The sequence below is a fragment of the Heptranchias perlo genome, chromosome 10 (assembly GCF_035084215.1).
Source record: "Heptranchias perlo isolate sHepPer1 chromosome 10, sHepPer1.hap1, whole genome shotgun sequence".
Taxonomy (NCBI): domain Eukaryota; kingdom Metazoa; phylum Chordata; class Chondrichthyes; order Hexanchiformes; family Hexanchidae; genus Heptranchias; species Heptranchias perlo.
This window is the reverse complement of record NC_090334.1, coordinates 13,314,465-13,334,633: the sequence shown is the minus strand read 5'-3', so window position 1 is coordinate 13,334,633 and position 20,169 is coordinate 13,314,465. Positions and strand designations below refer to the sequence as shown.

The 20,169-nt window shown below is 47.4% G+C and overlaps 1 protein-coding gene across 4 annotated transcripts in view; it reads right to left on the bottom strand.

The window, feature by feature from the left end:
• Nucleotides 1-9,478: 9,478 nt before the first annotated feature.
• pacs2 (phosphofurin acidic cluster sorting protein 2) overlaps nt 9,479-20,169 on the bottom strand; it is a 255,496-nt gene continuing 244,805 nt past the window's right edge. For all 4 annotated transcript variants that reach the window (XM_067991238.1, XM_067991241.1, XM_067991239.1 and 1 more), the window contains 3 exons: nt 17,643-17,875; nt 17,096-17,209; nt 9,479-15,338 (listed from right to left, as the gene is read on the bottom strand). In XM_067991238.1, the coding sequence (XP_067847339.1) occupies nt 15,220-15,338; nt 17,096-17,209; nt 17,643-17,875 (466 nt within the window). In that variant the 3' untranslated portion in view covers nt 9,479-15,219. The remainder of the gene's footprint in view (nt 15,339-17,095; nt 17,210-17,642; nt 17,876-20,169) is intronic.

The following is a 20,169-nucleotide window of genomic DNA, read 5'->3' as shown; positions in this document are numbered from 1 at the left end:
TGGGGGGGATCGACCCCAGACAGTGGGGGGGGGATCGACCCCAGACAGTGGGGGGGGGGATCGACCCCAGACAGTGGGGGGAGGGGAGGGATCGACCCCAGACAGTTGGGGGAGGGGAAGGGATCAACCCCAGACAGTGGGGGGGAGGGGAGGGATCGACCCCAGACAGTGGGGGGGGGGAGGGATCGACCCCAGACAGTGGGGGGGGGGAGGGATCGACCCCCAGACAGTTGGGGGGAGGGGAGGGATCAAACCCCAGACAGTGGGGTAGTGGGGGGGGGGAGGGATCGACCCCAGACAGTTGGGGAGGGGAGGGATCAACCCCAGACAGTGGGGGGGAGGGGAGGGATCGACCCCAGACAGTTGGGGCAGAGGGATCGACCCCAGACAGTGGGGGGGGTGGGGAGGGAACGACCCCAGACAGTGGGGGGGAAGGATCGACCCAGACAGTGGGGGGGGGAGGGATCGACCCCAGAAAGTGGTGGGGGAAGGGAGGGATCGACCCAGACAGTGGTGGGGGATCGACCCCAGACAGTGGGGGGGGAATTGACCCCAGACAGTTGGGGGTAGGATCAACCCCAGACGGTGGAGGTGGAGAGGGATCGACCCCAGACGGTGGGGGGGGGGGGGAGGGATCAACCCCAGACAGTGGGGTGGTGGGGGATCGACCCCAGACAGTGGGGGGGGGATTGACCCCAGACAGTGGGGGGGAGGGGAGGGAACGACCCCAGACAGTGGGGGGGGAAATAACCCCAGACAGTGGGGGGGGAGGGGAGGGAACGACCCCAGACAGTGGGGGGGAGGGATCGACCCCAGACAGTGGGGGGAGGGGAGGGATCGACCCCAGACAGTGGTGGGGGGAGGGGAGGGATCGACCCCAGACAGTTGGGGCGGAGGGATCGACCCCAGACAGTGGGGGGGTGGGGAGGGAATGACCCCAGACAGTGGGGGGGGGGGGAGGGATCGACCCCAGAAAGTGGTGGGGGAAGGGAGGGATCGACCCAGACAGTGGTGGGGATCGACCCCAGACAGTGGGGGGGGGGGAATTGACCCCAGACAGTTGGGGGTAGGATCAACCCAGACGGTGGAGGTGGAGAGGGATCGACCCCAGACGGTGGGGGGGAGGGGGAGGGATCAACCCCAGACAGTGGGGGGTGGGGTGGTGGGGGATCGACCCCAGACAGTGGGGGGGGAAGGGATCGATCCCAGACAGTGGGGGGGGGGGAGGGATCGACCCCAGACAGTGGGGGGGGTATCGACCCCAGACAGTTGGGGGGAGGATCAACCCCAGACAGTGGGGGGGGAAGGGATCGATCCCAGACAGTGGGGGGGGGGGAGGGATCGACCCCAGAAAGTGGTGGGGGAGGGGAGGGATCGACCCAGACAGTGGGGGGGGTATCGACCCCAGACAGTTGGGGGGAGGATCAACCCCAGACGGTGGAGGTGGGGAGGGATCGACCCCAGACGGTGAGGGGGGGGTGGAGGGATCAACCCCAGACAGTGGGGGGTGGGGTGGTGGGGGATCGACCCCAGACAGTTGGGGGGGGATTGACCCCAGACAGTGGGGGGAGGGGAGGGAACGACCCCAGACAGTGGGGGGGGGAGGGATCGACCCCAGACAGTGGGGGGGGGGGGAGGGATCGACTCAAGACAGTGGTGGGGAGAGGGGAGGGATCGACCCCAGACAGTGGGGGGGGGAGGATCGACCCCAGACAGTGGTAGGGGAGGGGAGGGATTGACCCCAGACAGTGGGGGGGAGGGGAGGGATCGACCCCAGACAGTGGGGGGGGGGGGAATGACCCCAGACAGTGGGGGGGGATTGACCCCAGACAGTGGGGGGGAGGGGAGGGATCGACCCCAGACAGTGGGGGGGAGGATTGACCCCAGACAGTGGGGGGAGGGGAGGGATCGACCCAGACAGTGGGGGTGTAGGGATTGACCCCCAGACAGTGGGAGGGGAGGGGAGGGAACGACCCCAGACAGTGGGGGGGAGGGGAGGGGAGGGATTGACCCCAGACAGTGGGAGGGGAGGGGAGGGATCGACCCCAGACAGTGGGAGGGGAGGGATCGACTCCAGACGGTGTTGGGGGAGGGGAGTGATCGACCCCAGACGGTGTTGGGGGAGGGGAGTGATCGACACCAGACGGTGTTGGGGGAGGGGAGGGATCGACCCCAGACAGTGGGAGGGGAGGGATCGACCCCAGACGGTGTTGGGGGAGGGGAGTGATCGACCCCAGACGGTGTTGGGGGAGGGGAGTGATCGACACCAGACGGTGTTGGGGGAGGGGAGGGATCCACCCCAGACAGTGGTGAGGGGGGGGGGGGGGGGGTTTGACCCCAGACAGGGAATCAGGGTGAGGGGGGGGGGGGTTGATCCCAGGAGAATAAACACCTGCTGATCAGCTGCAGCAATCGCGTCAAGGTCAATGTTGGGCACCAGAATGTATGTACAGGGCCCAGAAACACCCATTCCCCAGCCAGTTTGTGCTGACCACTTGACATTGTGCGGAGAGATGTTGGATTTTTTTTCAAAATATACTTTATTTCATAAAATTTAGGGATACACACAGTTCAATGTGAATATCACAATTACAAAACAATACAATACGATCCCATTATCACAATTCGAAACACAGTACATATCTTATAATACATTCTGTACAATACCAGGTCGGTTGGCTTTACACGGTGGCCTTTCCCCATAGAGCCTTTGTGTGGGTCGCACCTCACCTCAGTGCGTCCCACAGCACGAGCTCCTGGACCTTGGAGTGTGCCAGTCGGCAACACTCGGTCGTGGACAGCTCCTTCAGCTGGAAGACCAGCAGGCTTCGGGCGGACCAAAGGGCCTCCTTCACCGAGCTGATGGTCTTCCAGCCACAGTTGATATCTGTCTCGGTGTGTGTCCCGGGGAACAGCCCGTTGACCACAGCGTCCCGTGTTACCGAACTGTTGGGGATGAACCGGGACAGATACCAACGCATCCGTCTCCACACCCTCTGCGCGAAGGGGCAGCCCATCAGGAGGTGGAGGGCGGTCTCCTCCCCGCCTCAGCCTCGGAGGGCAGCTCGGGGTGGCACAGAGATTCCGTGCGTGTTGGAAGGACCGCACTCGGAGGGCCCTTCTCACCACCATCCAGGCTACATCCTGGTGCCTGTTGGTCAGTTCTGGCGATGAGCCGTTCTGCCAAATGGCATCGACCGTCTGGTCGGGGAACTGCCCGATCGGATCCACTTTCGTCTTTCCTCGCAGGACTCTCAAGATGTTCCGTGTCGCCCACTGTCTGACGGCCTTGTGGTCGAAGGGGTTCCTCCTCAGGAACTACTCCATCTGGGACAGGTGGGGGTTGCGGTCCAGCTGGACGGGACGTCCTGTGCCTGCTCGGCCAGCGTGGTCAGACCCAGCCTTCTCAGTGTGTTGGACAGGTAGAACCTGGAAGCATGTAGTAACTCTTGGTGTTTGCATATTGTGGCTCTACACACATCCTGAGGCAGCCACACACAAAGGTGGCCATCAGGATCAGGGCGCCATTGGGGACGCTCTCTCTCCTCCCCCCTCCCGCTTTGTCTGGGGGGCTTGTAGCTGGTGACCCTGCGGACGCATTCTACTTTGGACCTCCAAAGTAGAAGGTAGCTCGGGTGACTGTGACGGCGGAGTTGTGGGGAATGGGCCAGACCCTGGCCACGTAGAGCAACACCGCTAGTACCTCACACCTTATCACCAGGTTCCTGCCGGCCACAAACCAAGGTTTTGTTTGGCCGTGGCAACCCGCTCCTTCCAGTTTTTGGTGCAGGCCTGGGTACCCCAAACCAGATCCCCAGCACCTTCAGGTAGTCGGACCTGATGGTGAATGGGACAAAGGATCGGGTCTCACGCCTGCCAAAGAACATGGCCTTGCTTTTACTTCGGTTCACTCTGGCCCCCGAGGCCAGCTCAAAATGGTCACAGATGCCCATCAGTCTGTGGACCGACTGCTGGTCGGAGCAAAAAACAGTGATATCGTCCATGTACAGGGAAGCCTTAACCTGAGAGCCTCTGCTGCCTGGGATTGTCACCCCCAATACCTGCATCCTTCCTGATGGATGCAGCAAACGGCTCGATACAACATCCGAACATAACCGCAGAGGGCAGCCCTGCCTGACTCCAGATCTGATCGGAAAGCTCTCCGACTCCCATCCGTTGATTAGGACTGCGCTACACATGTTCGCGTAGAGCAGTCGGATCCAATCGCGGATTCCCTCCCCAAACCCCATTTTGGAGAGCACGTCAATCATGTACGTGTGGGATATTCTGTCAAAGGCCTTCTCCTGGCCCAGGCTGATGAGGCAGGTGTTCACCCCCCTGTCCTGCACGTAGAATCATAATCATAGAAAGGTTACAGCACAGGAGGCGGCCATTCGGCCCATCGAGTCCACGCCGGCTCTATGCAAGAGCGATCCAGCTAGTCCCACTCCCCCGCCCTATTCCCATAGCTCTGCAAATTTTTTCCTTTCAAGTATTTATCCAGTTCCCTTTTGAAGGCCATGATTGAATCTGTCTCCACCACTCCCTCAGGCAGATCCTAACCACTCGCTGTGTAAAAATGTTATTCTTTATCTCACCTTTGGTACTTTTGCGAATCACCTTAAATCTATGTCCTCTGGTTCTTGACACTTCCGCCAATGGGAACAGTTTCTCTCTATCTACTCTGTCTGGACCTTTCATGATTTTGACTACCTCTATCAAATCTCCTCTCAATCTTCTCTGTTCCAAGAGAACAACCCCAGCTTCACCAGTCTATCCACATAACTAAAGCCCCTCATCCCTGGAATCATTCTAGTAAATCTCTTCTGCACCCTCTCTAAGGCCATCACATCTTTCCTAAAGTGCAGTGCCCAGAACTGGACACAATACTCCAGTTGTGGCCGAACCAGTGTTTTATAAAGGTTCATCATGACTTCCATACTTTTGTACACTATGCGTCTATTTATAAAGCCCAGGATACCGTACGCTTTTTTAACCACTTTCTCAACCTGCCCTGCCACCTTCAATGATTTGTGTACATATACCCCCAGATCTCACTGTTCCTGTACCCCTTTTAAAGTTGTGCTTTCTAGTTTATATTGCCTCTCCTCGTTCTTCTTACCAAAATGTATCACTTTGCATTTTTCTACGTTAAATTTCATCTGCCACGTGCCCGCCCATTTCACCAGCCTGTCTATATCCTCTTGAAGTCTATCCCTGTCCTCCTCACTGTTCACTACCCTTCCAAGTTTTGTGCCTTCTGCAAATTTTGAAATTGTGCCCTCCACACCCAAGTCCAAGTCATTTATATGCAAGAAAAGCAGTGCTCCCAGCACCGACCGCTGTGGAACACCACTGTACACCTCCCTCCAGTCCGAAAAACAACCATTCACCACTACTCCCTTTCCTGTCACTTAGCCAATTCTGTTTCCAAGTTGCTACTGCCCCCTTTATTCCATGGGCCGCAATCTTGATGACAAGCCTACCCCATAGCCTTGCAATTTTTTCCTTTTCAAGTATTTATCCAATTCCCTTTTGAAAGTTACTACTGAATCTGCTTCCACCACCCTTTCAGGCAGTGTATTCCAGATCATCACAACTCGCTGCGTTAAAAAAAAAATTCTTATTTCCCCCCAGACTTTTTGCCAATTATCTTACTGGTCCGTTTTACATCTCTCCTGATTCCATTGATTTCAATGGAAATAAAAATCACCTATTTTGCACTATTTCACAAAGTCAAGGTCTACGCACTGTGCGCTGAGGGTCAGATGAAGCCTCTTGGGACTGAGGTTCCCCTCTACCTCCTCGAGTAGGGTCCTGTGACACTTGCCCCACCTGGTCCTGCACGATTTCTGGCACATATACAGCCTGTGGAGGGGATGGCAGGAGAGTCCAAATATGGAGATTCCCAGAGAGCCATTGGTGCGACTCACTGTTGCTTTATAGACAGTTTCGTACTGTGGACTTACGCCCTCTGGGAACTGAATTGAGCCTCGGCCAAACTCACTTCAGCAAGGTGATAAAGGTAAGTGCAGATGAAGGAGATCATTTAGGCCTTCTGGCCCAGCCTTTCATAGAAAACTACTGTTGTTCCATCACAGCATCTAACTGCCACTTGAACCATTCCAGAGTTTTTGCCTCATCCAACTTATGGGGATGACTGTTCCCGTTATTAATCACTCTGTGTGAAGAATTCTTCCTGATATCAGTCCTGGACTTATGTGCCCCTGCCTTGCAGTCATGGTTTAATTGGAAATAGTGCTCTGATTTGAGATTTTCCAATCTGTTTGGTATTTTATATACCTCTATAAGGATGCCCCCTATCAATCATCTCCTTTCAAGGCTGAAGAGTCCAAGTTTTCCTAACCTTTCCTGATAGGAACATAAGAACAGGAAGAGGCTATTTAATCCCTTGAGCCTGCTTCACCATTCAATTAGATCTGTATCTTAACTTCATCTGCCTGCCTTGGTTTCGTAACCCTGAATACCCTTGCCTAACAAAAATCTATCAATCACAGTTTTGAAATTTTCAATTGACCCCCAGCCTTAACAGCTTTTTGGGGGAGAGAGTTCCAGATTTCTATTACCCTTTGTGTGAATAAGTGCTTCCTGACATCACCCCTGAATGGCCTCGCTCTAATTTGAAGTTTATACCCCCTTGTTCTGGACTCTCCCACCAGAGGCAATAGTTTCTATCTACTCAATCGAATCCTTTAATCATCTTAAACACTTCAATTAGATCATCCCTTAATCTTCTGTACTAAAGGGAATACAAGCCTAATCTATGTAAGAAAGTTCATAACTCAGTCCTGAGCCTTGAGTCCTTCTCTGCACCATTTCCAGGGCTTGTGGCCCAGCAACCGGAAACGAACACTTTATAGCTTAGGAGAAAAGGAACTGAAGAGTACTTTGGGTGATCACTTAGGCGGTTTGGGAGTGGGGGAAGATTAGATGATTCACCTTGGACCCTGACAACTGAAAGAGACTTTCATTCCATCAGTATGGTCTGGATTCAAATACAGGCTCTGGAGGTGAAGGGGGGGATGTGCCAATTGACTGAACCATATAATTCCTTTGTGTACAAGAGATAAATCCACCTGCACTTCCCATGTCAAATAATTCCTTGTTGAGTGGGTTTCTGAATTAATTCAGGTGACCTGTGGAGTTATCGCCATGTAAGGTGGCACCACCAATGGGTGGTCATTTAGGAAGATGTCAGCTGTGGCTCAGTGGTAGTATTATCACCTGAGTCAGGAGGTCCTGGGTTCAAATCCCACTCCAGAGACTTGAGCACATAGTCCAGTCTGCCACTCCAGTGCAGTACTGAGGAAGTGCTGCACTGTCGGAGGTGCCGTCTTTCGGCTGAGATGTTAAACCGAGGTTCTGTCTGCTCTCTCTCAGGAAGAGGTAAAAGATCCTATGGCACTATTCGTAAGAGCAGGGGAGTTCTCCCTGGTGTTCTGACCAATATTTATCCCTCAACGAATATCACAGATTATCTGGTTGTTATCTCATTGCTGTTTGTGGGAGCTTGCTGTGTGCAAATTTGCTGCCATATTTCCTATATCACAACAGTGATTACGCTTCACATGTACATTGGCTGACATCCTTAGTTCACGAAAGGTGCTATATAAATAAATGAGAGGAGACACGCTTGTATCAATGTATTGGTTGAGCTATTGTTACTATAATAGGTTCATTCTGTGGATCATGTTGCACAGATATATTTAGTTTGGTCCAAAGATAACTGATCACTTGTGGATGTGCTAGGAACTCAACTGGTGTTAAACTGATTAACTCTTACACTGCTGGCAGCTCCAGGGAATGCTAGGTCTGCATTTTGACGTTTCACCCTTGTGACACTGAAGAATTGCCTTATACTGTAGTGATATTGGGACCAATATATATGGGGTAACTTAGCTATTGCAATATAAAATAAAATATACACTTAAAACTAAACAAAAAAAAACTTTTCTTTTGTTCTGCTTGCTTTGATCTTATTCCATCTTTCTTTTGTATTCCATACTTTTAAACTTTTATTTTACCTGATTATGCCTTTAGCTTTTGTTCTTATTTATGTTTAAGTATACAGCTTACCGTTTCTTCTGCGTCTATTCTTGGAGAAAGTGCAGTGACTATGCAACCAGGATGACATCGAGTTATGACAAGGGACTGTGTAAAAATGGGTTATAAAGCCTGCAGATGACGAGGTTAAGGGGTGATCTGATTGAGGCGTTTAAAATAATGAAGGGAATTGACAGGCTGTAGCTAGGGAAAGGACGCATCCTCTAGTAAGGCATCCAAAACAAGAGGACATAGTCTTCAAATTCAAAGACACGTAAAAGAAAATCTAAGAAAACCTTCTTCGCATAAAGGGTTATAAAGTGTGGAATGTATCACCAATTCAGGTGTTTCAAAGGGACATGGAGGAAGGGCAGGCATTGGGATTAAACAGATAGATGCGCCGTGCCAAATAAAATGTCAGATCAGGCTTGATGGAGCCAATGGCCTATTCCTGTTCCCATGCATCACTCAGCGCACCTCATATTTGAATTATTTTGTGACACAACTACCTTTTCAAACAGTGAGAATAACACCCCCTCCCTTTAGTTCCAACCATAATAGTATACAGTGCTTGAAAATATCAACGGTATCAACCCCCTTGCAGAAAATCTATATCAGCACCACTAGTACAAAGGACTCGGGGGATTATAAAACTCTGGGCTCGTGGCCACTACTCATAAATAATTCTCTTTTAAAATAAGGTTTGAAAAAATTTTCAGCAAGCCTCGATATCTTTATTTAAATATATATTAATTAGTCTCCGTGGTCAGTCCCTCACAGGAGGTTGTGGAGAGCTGACTAATTCTCAGATTCTGTCCCACAGCACCTTTGATTAGGTTGCTATAAAGTGAACGAACAGTCAGAGTGATTCCCTTCCCTTCTTATAGAAGGCTTTCTGTTGCCACAAGACTGGAATCAGAGACTCATCCTATTGTAAATTGCAGGCCCAAGCACTATGCCCTACAAACCCAATAGCGCATCCTAACTCACCGAGCCGGAGTTCAAATCCCTCCACAGCCTCACCCCTCCTTATCTCTAATCTCCGACAACTCCCCCCCGAGAACTCTGCGCTCCTCCAATTCTGGCCTCTTGTCCGTCCCCCACTTCCTTCGCCCCACCATTGGCGGCCATGCCTTCAGCCGTCTAGGCACTAAGCTCTTTAATTCCTTCCCTAAACCTCTCCGCCTCTCTTTCCTCCTTTAAGATGCTTCTTAAAACCTATCTCTTTGACTAAGCTTTTGGTCAGGTGTCTTAATGTCTCCTTCTTTGACTCGGTGTCAATTTTTGTCTGATAACTCTCCTGTGAAGTGCCTTGGGATTACTAAGTTAAAGGGGCTGTATAAATGTAATTGTTGTTGAGTCAGAAATTCCAAATAAGGTTTAAGACGTGGAATGAATGAACACCACCCTCGTGTAATGACACAACACATGGATAAAGGTTATTTTATTTAATTGTAGTAATCTAATGTATTGCATGTCTGTTCCTTCATAAGTCTTCACCAGTACAAAAAGAAAAAACACTTGTGCTACAATGGGCTTGTAAAACATAAAAACTGCAATCTTATCATGTACTAGAGTGAAAATTCAAAACAGCTATTTTTAATTTAAAAAAATTAAAAAGACAAAACAAGTTTTTATTCTGGACAGCAAAACAGTGTGAATTTTCACATCGAGGTGAGTCTGTATTCGAAACCTTTTTGCATACGTACAGCAGTTTCACACACAGTGCTTACATACAGCTTCCAGGTCGGAGGGCAAGTGTTAGGAACGGAGTGACAGAATGTGCCGGATTCTTATAACAGGATGCTGATAAGTAAAGAATGCCAGCTCTGGTATTTGCTGTTAGACAGTGCCTCTGTGCTCATGTTTTATTCATCTGGTGTTTTTGCTTTTAGTATGGTTTAATTAAGACTCGGGTAATGCTTGCAACCACCCCTCCTTTCCTTAAGCTTTTAAATATTAACCAAAGTGCCACTGATGCCAGATGTACATGCAATGATGATTCCAAAGCAAAGAACATATGGTTTACAAAAACTTTTGGGATTTGTAAGACGTGTTCTGGACGCCTTCTGGCTCTTGTATTTGGAGAACAGTCTGAGAGCCTTAGAGCAATGAATGGATTTTTGCCCACAAATTCTGGATGTAGGTCAGGAGAGAGTAAAAAAACAATGAGAAAACAGAAAAGAAGCAACAAGAAAACAGTAGAGAATAAAGAAGCAATGAGAAAACAGTAGAAAATAAAGAAGCAATGAGAAAACAGTAGAAAATAAAGAAGCAATAAGAAAACAGTAGAGAGAAAAGCAGAGAAAAAAAGCAGAGAAAACAGTAGAGAAAAAAGAAACAATGAGAAAACAGTAGAGAAAAGAAACAATGAGAAAACATGAGAGAAAAGCAGAGAAAACAGTAGAGAGAAAAGCAGAGAAAACATGAGAGAAAAGCAGAGAAAACATGAGAGAAAAGCAGAGAAAACATGAGAGAAAATAACAAATAAGAAAACAGTAGAGAAAAGAACAAATAAAAAAACAGCAAAGAGCAAGAAAGAAAGAATTAATGAGAGGAAGCCCTGAGAGAAAGGACTGACATCTAGGGATAACTGACCACTCACAAAGATCTCCATTGAGTGGCCACGGTACAGCATGTTTCAGTGTAAAATCTCAAACAAATGTGTGTGATTATAGTGTTTGGACATTCAAATGCATCAAACAGGGTGGATAATGCCTGATGGTCTCCAAAGTATCAGACATGCTGCTGGATGCAGTGTGTTCATCACCCCTAAAACAAGATTCATAAATGGGCACAGGTCCTGCACGTCTGGGTACAGTGCTGAACCAACATTGCGATGCACCAGCAACCGATTTGTTTTCTAAGCTAACTGCACTACAGCCCTGAAGGATACTCAACACTATACTTTCACCTGCTTCCTTAACTGCATCCCCACCAGGTTCCTACGCTATTATCCCACTGGGTTGCTAAATCGGAGTGGGCACTGAGTCAACTGCTGACTGGTGCACGACATGATTATTATTTTGTGAGAAAGAGGTTCATCCTATTCATTTAATAGGATGTGCAAACAAATTAAATACAAAATACACACAGGTTCTCCAAGGATCAGTTAACACTTGGCACCCACGTAAGCGTTAGTATGGTATACAAGCACAACACTAACACAATTTAAAGTCACGATGAATGATCAATCTGTCTATGGTATCTACAATTCGTGTCCTTTGGATTCCAGTACTCATCTACCTGGATTTGAACAGCACAAATGCACTTTTTAAAATTATTTCCTTTCTCCTTGCAACGATAACGCTGATCCCTAAGCTGGGACCGTCCCACGGGTGACAAAGACCCTCCAGTACCTTATCTAAGTGGCCATTATTCGTGTGTGACCTAGACAGTAAGGCTATTCAACATGGAGGGCATCATAGCCAATCCTGCTACTGTCCTCACCTGACATGTACTGTTGACCCCACAGCCCAGATCAGCTAACTGAACACAGAGCAGGGATTGAACCAGGGAGATTCCTGTTGGTCTGGTTTCCTGCTAAGAGGCTTTACACAGTCAGCTAGTGGGGGAGGCCCACAAACATGCATTTTTTTATATAATCGATATTAAATAATAATTACTGAACGTCAGGGTTGGAGCTGGCAATATTCTCCTCCCCCATAAAAATAAATAGCATCAACTCTTCAGGACCTGGAAGCAGTATGTGAATATCACAGCTTGACTCATACCAATAGTATAGAATTAGCGTGCTACCATTATGAACAGACTTGTACATTTCTACAGACACAAAGCTGCCTTTAGTAAATTAGGTTAATTCAGATACAGTATAGGTTATGCATTTTCCTCTTCTTGGCCATATTATGTAACATGGAAAATAAATATGAGAAAAATAGTGGGTTTATCCTGAATAATTGGTCGGACAGTGCGTCAGTATGGGAATCATAAAGCCTCAGTCTCCAGCAATAAAGACAGGATCAGAGGGGCCTTGTCCCCACTGCTGCAGAGCCACATATTAGATGTTTTGGTGTGTGTGTGTGTGTGTGTGTGTGTGTGTGTGTGTGAGAGAGAGATCGATCTCTTTAGTGATAGGATCAAGGATTATACAGAACATATATTGTTCCCCCCACCCACCTATGGTCACCAGTTTGCCGGACGCAGGTGGCCATTTCACAGGTGCGAGCCTAGGCAGCAAGTTTGGTAGGTTATTCCCAAGGCATCATGGTCAAAACCAACTCTGTTCGCACCCGACATTGATGCACAAGCACATTCCAGCAAGCAGAGAGATCAGGAGCAGGAATCCTGGTGGATTTTTCCTCTTCCCTAACCCAGGGATGCTGAGGCCCATTGTAATGCCACACAACGGCTCCAGTTGGGATCTACTAACTCGGTGCAAACCAGGCATCAAATCTGAGACGTTCCTGTACAGCCCAATACAGTACAGGACATTAATCCATTAATCAAAGGGGGATCTGCTTAATGGATGTTCCCAGTTACAAACGCAGTGAAGAGATGAGACAACGGGGGTGAAATTGGGCATGGGAAGGGACAGGACGCAAAACAGGCGGCATCGCATCGGTCGCCTGTTATACGCCCAGCCCAATATCGGGCATGTCGTAAAACAGGTGCCAAAAGCAGTTCCACTTGCATACCCGCCCATGTTCCAATTTCACCCCCAATGAGTTGAACCACCCTGGAAAATCTTCAAGCACAGTGAAGAGAGGAATGAGACAGCTCCCTGATTAAAGACTACACATATGCAAACACACTTCATGCCTTTCCTCAGTCTTCAACTTGACTTGCGGAAACGGCCGAACATCATCCACACCCGTTAACTAATGGCACGAACTTTTGAAATGAGCGACCGCCCCATACTGAATTCTGAAGGTGGTGCTTTACAATAAACTGGGTCAGAGATCTGAAGTCTGCACAGGAAACACGGACAGTGATGCAACAGACACCAAATGCTGACGGTTAAAGTTACATAGGTCAGTAACTATAAAATAAGGCTAGGTCTGGATGGATGCACCGCCACATACAGACATATAAACTAATGCAGAGATGAGTGTTCTAGCACCACGGATACTGAAGTCCAACACCAACGTATCCATATTTACAACTTATTCAAACTTCAAGACACTTGGAGATTCGCAGTGTTACTTGTCACCTTTTTGCCGGCAAATCTAACAATCTTGATGTACTCACAGGCACTAGTTTACTGGCATACTATACCCTGCTGGGCGAGGACCTGCTTTTGTTATGTTTAAGGCAGGTGAGATCCAATTAATTCCCACCCAGAATTAAAAATATATATATATATATATATGTGTATATATATATATATATATATATATATATATATACACACACACACTTTGGCACATTAAAACAAAAAGATCTGAGGTATTTGCAGAAGCAAAAAGTACAGGCTGTCGAGGTTAGTTTTCATAATACAAGATTATTATTTCTTTCCAATATGAGGGGAATCAATGGAAACATGGTTTCTGTTCAGATGAGCGACATGCCTAATTCTGACCCACATATTCTGACCTATGTCACATTATTTTAAAGCTTTTGTGGCGATACAATTTCTGGATATAAATTGGAGGGGGGAAAGACTCATCATATTAAGAGCAAGTGCCCTTTGGTACCTACAGTGCCAGATTTTGCACCATCACTGCACCAGTCTATATAAAACTGTACAACATAAATTATTAGTGTCAAAAAAACAAGTCAGTGTGCACTCCTTCGAGAAACATTCTTTTCAGGAGGCCTAGTTAAATTCATACAAATTATACCTTAAACTATCAAAGCTTACACCAACAACTGTTATATACACTGCAAATTATGAACGAGACCACAGGGAAAAAAAGCTACCCTTCCTCTTCATTGATAGGTCCACTCAAATTAAACAGAGGATCTGAATGATTTTTTGAATGGCTCTATGTTACAATTGAAAAAAGACCCCCCCCCACCACCCCAGAAATAAAAGATGGGAGTTAGAAATCTGTACAACCCCGGTTATATCACAAAATGGGACTCGAAGCTGGATATTTGGGACAACTTTGCTATGCATCGCTAGTGTGCGTTTCAGCACACTGCTTGGTGGAAACAGGGTCCCTTGCAATGGTTCTGTGACTCGTGTGGGAAAGATCTCAGCATTTTGAACCATTTTTTCCTCGCCAGTCAACCACAAGGACAAGACCTCACTCAAAAAGTGAGTATTCAAGAAATGAGAAAAAAACCCACAAAAATTACATTACAGCCTTATTAAAATGTGGTGTGACGGTAATATAACAGCTGCTATTTAGTGTCCTCAGCACAAACCAAACCCACTCGGCAGCTTACGCGGGTGAGGAAAGCTTTTAGTGGGGCTACTTGCAGGCTGCACAGCCAAGGTAGGCCCCTTACTTGGCTGCTGCGGTAACGAGCACTATCTTCATGCCGAGGCCCTGCGCAGTATGGCATCTGAGAGCCTCGCTTAAGAAGCAATTCTTTAAAAAAATAAAATACATAACAAGTAATCAAAAGGCAATCACTCTCAGACATCATGTGTTGGAGTCCCTCTCTAAGTGGCTACAATCGAAATGGGGGGGGGCTATCTGGGCATTTGATAAAGAACAACTTGAATGTCATGATTCAGAATGGATTTCCAGGGGAAAAAAAATACACTGCCCAGATTCTAGACTACAACAATGATTCGTTGCAAGAATGTCTAACTTAAGTCATTTTTAAAAAATATTAATCTTTGTCCTGCATGTATTACGCAAGGCAGAGAAGAGATTTGCGGTCCACCCCTATCTCCAGGCTTCACCCCTATCTATCGAGAGCTGAAAAACAGAAGATAATTGCCATGAGCAAATGTGGCAAGTGTGTTGCCCACATTTGCATCCAAATGCCAGCCTCCCCTTCGCCCCGCAAAGAACTAGTGCTGCACTGTGCTCAGCCTTCTGGTAAGACTTGTAAGGGTTTATATTTTATTCCTTGCCTTAGATCATTTTTTTTTTAAAAAAACAAATTAATCGAAGCAAAGCTCTGACACTGCACGCAAGAAGCAGGCGCCTGCAGTTTGGAAAAGGTTCTTGGCACTGACGAGTTGCTGGCTCTCAGTCCAGCGACTGGTTACGTATTCCTCGCGTGGCTGGGAAGGTTTTAGTAAGCAGATTTCAAATGGCCGAAGTTGCCGATTGGGAAATATTTCACGTGAGAGGACCACTGAGCCGCCAGCTGGAAAAATTTCACATCGTTCCATTCCACTCCGTCAATCGTTACTGCAAGAGAAGCAGAGAGAGTGAGCACAATGGGCTGGCAAAAATGTCCATTTCCTATTCAAAAAAAATATCGACTTAGATGAGGAGAAATTTTTTTACGCAGCGAGTTATTACAATCTGAAATTCACTGTCTGAAAGGGTGGTGGAAGCAGATTTAATAGTAACTTTCAAAAGAAAATTGGATCTCTATTTACAAAGGAAAAATTTGCATGGCTATGGAGAAAGAGTGGGGGAGTGGGACTAATTCGTAGCTCTTTGAGAGCTGGCACAAGCACGATGGGCTAAACGGCCTCCTTCTGTACTGTACGGTTCCATGAATAATCACCACCATGCTAACTCGTTCTTATGTTTTCACCTCCCTGAGGGGAAGTGCCTCCTGTCTGTACCTCACATCTATTCAGGAAGATCCCCTTTGTCAGATCCCAATGTTTCAGGCAAGCCTCCCAACAGACCTAATTCATTGCCCCACGTGGAGTCGGGCAGTTGCGAGGTCTGGCTGCAACACCGGGCATCGGGGGTTGGCACAGGCAATCCTGGGTTCTCCTAGATGACTTGTGACGTACATACCATGGTTTTCCTTGGCATTCCCTCCTGGGGCACAGATGAATTTGGAACTCTCGCGGGGCATGAACTCTCTCTGACACCAGGTTATTCAAGCCTGGGAGCATTACAAAGGCTCCGTTCTATTCCTAATTCACCATCCACATGTAGGCACTTATGAGCGGGATAGCGATCGTATGAAGAAGCCCCGGTTTTATTCTCTCCCTTGGTCAGGGAGGGCGTAGCTAACTGTGGAAGTCCTGCTACCTCAATGAAGACCATCAGCCAACTCAGACTTGAGGCACAAGTTGAGGTTTATCCGGGGGGGGGGGGTTGTGGAGGGCGGCACTGGGCATAGTGTCCGGGAAAATCGTCAGATTTGCTGCTGCTTCACCGGGGATTCCACCGCACCTGCCAAGGTGACTCTGGTGAAACAGGAGCAGATACAAGGAATTTCCCGGCAACTGTGGATTTCATATTAAAACCCAAAAGTCTAAGGGAGCAGAATTAAAATAGCTTTAGTGACAAAACGGCTGAAATGTTCAGGGTTACCAGCTATATCGCCACTAACATTCATTATGCAATAATACAGTCTCTTAGCAAGAGGGGGGCGCGCATGGGACATAAATCTCCGAAAGACTGGGGTGAGGGTCTCAACAAAAAAAAGTTTGGAAACCTCTGAGCTAACTAAACGATCAATGGTTGAACCTAGGTGTCAGCCGTGGCTCAGTGGGTAACATTCTCGCACCTGAGTCAGAAGGTCTTGGAGACTTGAGCACAAAATCTCGGCTGACACTCCACTACTGAGAGTGCTGCACTGTTTGAAGTGTCGAGTTTGAGATGAGACGTTAAACCGAGGCCCCGTCTGTCCCCTCAGATGTATGTAAAAGATCCCATGGCACTATTTCGAAGAACAGCAGGGGAGTTCTCCCCGGTGTCCTGGCCAATATTTATCCCTCAAAATCTGGTCATTATCAAATTGCTGTTTGTGGGATCTTGCTGTGTGCAAATTGGCTATCACATTTCCTACAACAGTGACCTCAATGGCCGTAAAGCACTTTGAGACGTCCTTTGGTCGTGAATGGTGCTGTATGAATGCTTTCCTTCTGTAGTATCACAGCCAACTGTGCATTTACCCACTGAAGCCCTTACCCTTCCTCTAAGGAGACACTATGAGGGGCTTTGGTGTTCATGAACCCAACTGATCCCAGTCATACCTCGCAGCATGGTCTGTTGCTGTTTCGCAGTGCAGATCAACCGGCTGATGCCTTCAATCACTTGGCTCTTTGATTCCATTTCTTTGTCTTTTGTCTTCTTAGGCAAAAACATCACTATAAGAAAGATTGTATATATAAAAAACAACAAAATATTAAAAAGTCTGGTTTGTGGCACTCATCCATCAGACTTCAAAGTATCACACTGGCTGAACAATCTTAAAAAACAAGGGGAAAAAAAGAAAGAAACCAGTCACTGTCTGCTGGTTTTTCTGATCTTGCCTCTCTCCAAGCACAGGAGCTGGGGATTTACAAGCAGCTGCTTGTCTAAAAGAAATTTCTATCACCAATTAGTCTCTAATTGACCTTGGGGTGTGCCGATTTTAGACCATTATCCCACAGGGTGTACCTGGACTGTGGCCTTAAAAGGGACAGGCCAGGTTAAACACATCTTAGCAACCGAAGGTCACGTGGGTTCCACACTATCCAGGAGTAATGCCACGGGAGATCAGCTGGTTGAATTCAAGTCCTGCTCTGTGCAGTCTCTTACCCTTTTTGTTCTTCTCCTTCGTCACCACCGTCATGGACATTGTCGGCAGGGTTGTAATCTCCCCGCTGCTGGGCAGCCTGCTGACCTGGAGGGAGCGGAAGGTGCACTTCAGCGTGTTCTTGGCCGTGGAGTCCTTCTTCTCTGGATCCTTCTTCTTGTCAGCTAGCTGCTGCGCGATCCAGTAGTCAACCTGCAGTCCCATCAGCTCTCCGCTGTGGCCGAGGCTCTGTGAACTGACAAGAGGCCAGCATCATGAGATTTCCATGCCTGCTGATATACTTCCTATAAGTGTTCACAAAAGCCCCATCATTTAACATGATTGGACTAGACTGTCTCCAACTCAGAACGTCAGAGTCGAAGGAACTATTAAGCAGGCTCCATGTGCTAACATGTGTGAACATGCAGTAAATTCATGAGAGATGGATTCACCCTACTGATTCCCCACAGGATTAGCTCTTGGTTTCTGCCACAGAAAGCAGTCAGTGGAGGCCAGGAACTTTACCACAGGGAAAGAAAGAAAAAGAAATGAAAGAACAACTACTGCTACATCCCCGCTAGCAGCCATATTGTTATAGACCAAAGAGCAGGTCACAGGTTCCTCCATGGTGTGTGGCACAGAACAGGAAAAGAAAGGGGAAATAATTACAAAATGGGGAAGAGGGAGAAAGAGATTATAAACAATGTTAAAAATAGTTATTACACACAAGATTTAATTTCTCATGGTAGCCCACTGGTTAATAGAGGCGTTTAAATTACTTTGTGCTAGTACAAAGCATTAGTCAACTGTTTAATAAGAGGCTAACAATCCTTTAATAAATCGATTAACAGCCAAGTTAAAACAGTGCACAGGAGTTTCACATGAACCATGTTAACCTAACCAATGCACCACCAGAGGAAATTAAACCCACCCAGATCTTAATGCAAATAAATGCTCATTACTTAGGGAAGCACTGTCTAGCTTTCTCAATAAAAGACAGAAAACACAATGCTGTTCACTGTGTATTTAAATCTTAGTGAGACCCCATGACAGGTACAAAGAATAATTTAAGAGGTTAATGGAATATTGGTCTTTATCTTAAGAGGACTGAAAGTTATGTTACAGCTGTACTGAGCTTTGGTTAGACCCTATCTGGAGAACTGCATTCAGTTCTTGGCACCGCACCTCAGGAAGGATGTAGTGGTCTTGGAGGGGGTGCTGCGCAGATTCACCAGAATGATACTGGGGCTGAAAGGGTTAAATTATGAGGCCAGGTTGCATATAGATTAGGCTTGTATTCCCTCGAATATAGAAGATTAAGGGGTGATCTAATCGAGGTGTTTAAGTTGATTAAAGGAGTTGATAGGGTAGATAGAGAGAAACTATTTCCTCTGGTGGGGGAGTCCAGAATGAGGGGGCATAACCTTAAAATTAGAGCTCAGCCGTTCAGTGGTGATGTCAGGAAACACTTCTCCACACAAAGGGTAGTGGAAATCTGGAACACTCACCCCCAAAAAGCTGTTGAAGCTGGGGGTCAATTGAAAATTTCAAAACTGAGATTGATAGATTTTTGTTAGGCAAGGGTATTAAGAGTTACCGAACCAAGTTGGGTAGATGGAGTTAAGATACAGATCAGCCATGATCTAACAGAATGACGGAACAGGCGCGAAGGGCTGAATGGCCTCCTCCTATTCCTATGTTCGATGGCTCAGCTTTGGCTCAGTTGGTAGCACTCTTGCCTCCAAGTCAGAAGGTTGTGGGTTCAAGTCCCACTCCCTAGACTTGAGCACATAATCCAGGCTGACACCCCAGTGCAGTACTGAGGGAGTGCTTCACTGTCGGAGGTGCTGTCTTTCAGATGAGACGTTAAACCGAAGTTCCGTCAGCCCTCTCAAGTGTACGTAAAAAATCCCATGGCGCTATTTTGAAGAGCGGGGAGTTCTCTCCGACGTCCTGGCCCATATTTATCCCTCAACTAACATCGCTAAAAAAAAACATTATCTGGTCATTATGACCAGTTAGTATGCAGGTACAGCAGGCAATTAGGAAAGCAAATGGCATGTTGGCCTTTATTGCAAGGGGGTTGGAGTCCAAGAGTAAGGAAGTCTAACTTCAGTTGTACAGGGCTTTAGTGAGACCTCACCTGGAGTACTGTGTGCAGTTTTGGTCTCCTTATCGAAGGAAGGATATGTTTGCCTTGGAGGTGGTGCAATGAAGGTTCATTAGATTAATTCCTGAGATGAGAGGGTTGTCCTATGAAGAGAGGTTGAGTAGAATGGGCCTTGCTCTGGAGTTTAGAAGAATGAGAAGTGATCTCATTGAAATGTATAAGATTATTAGGGAGCTTGACAAGGTAGATGCTGAGAGATTGTTTCTCCTGGCTGGAGAGTCTAGAACTAGGGGGCATAATCGCAGGATAAGGGGGCGGCCATTCAATACTGAGATGAGGAGGGATTTCTTCTCGCAGAGGGCTGGGAATATTTGGAATTCTTTACCCCAGATGGCTGTGGATGCTCAGTCGTTGAATATATTCAATGATGGCCGCATGGC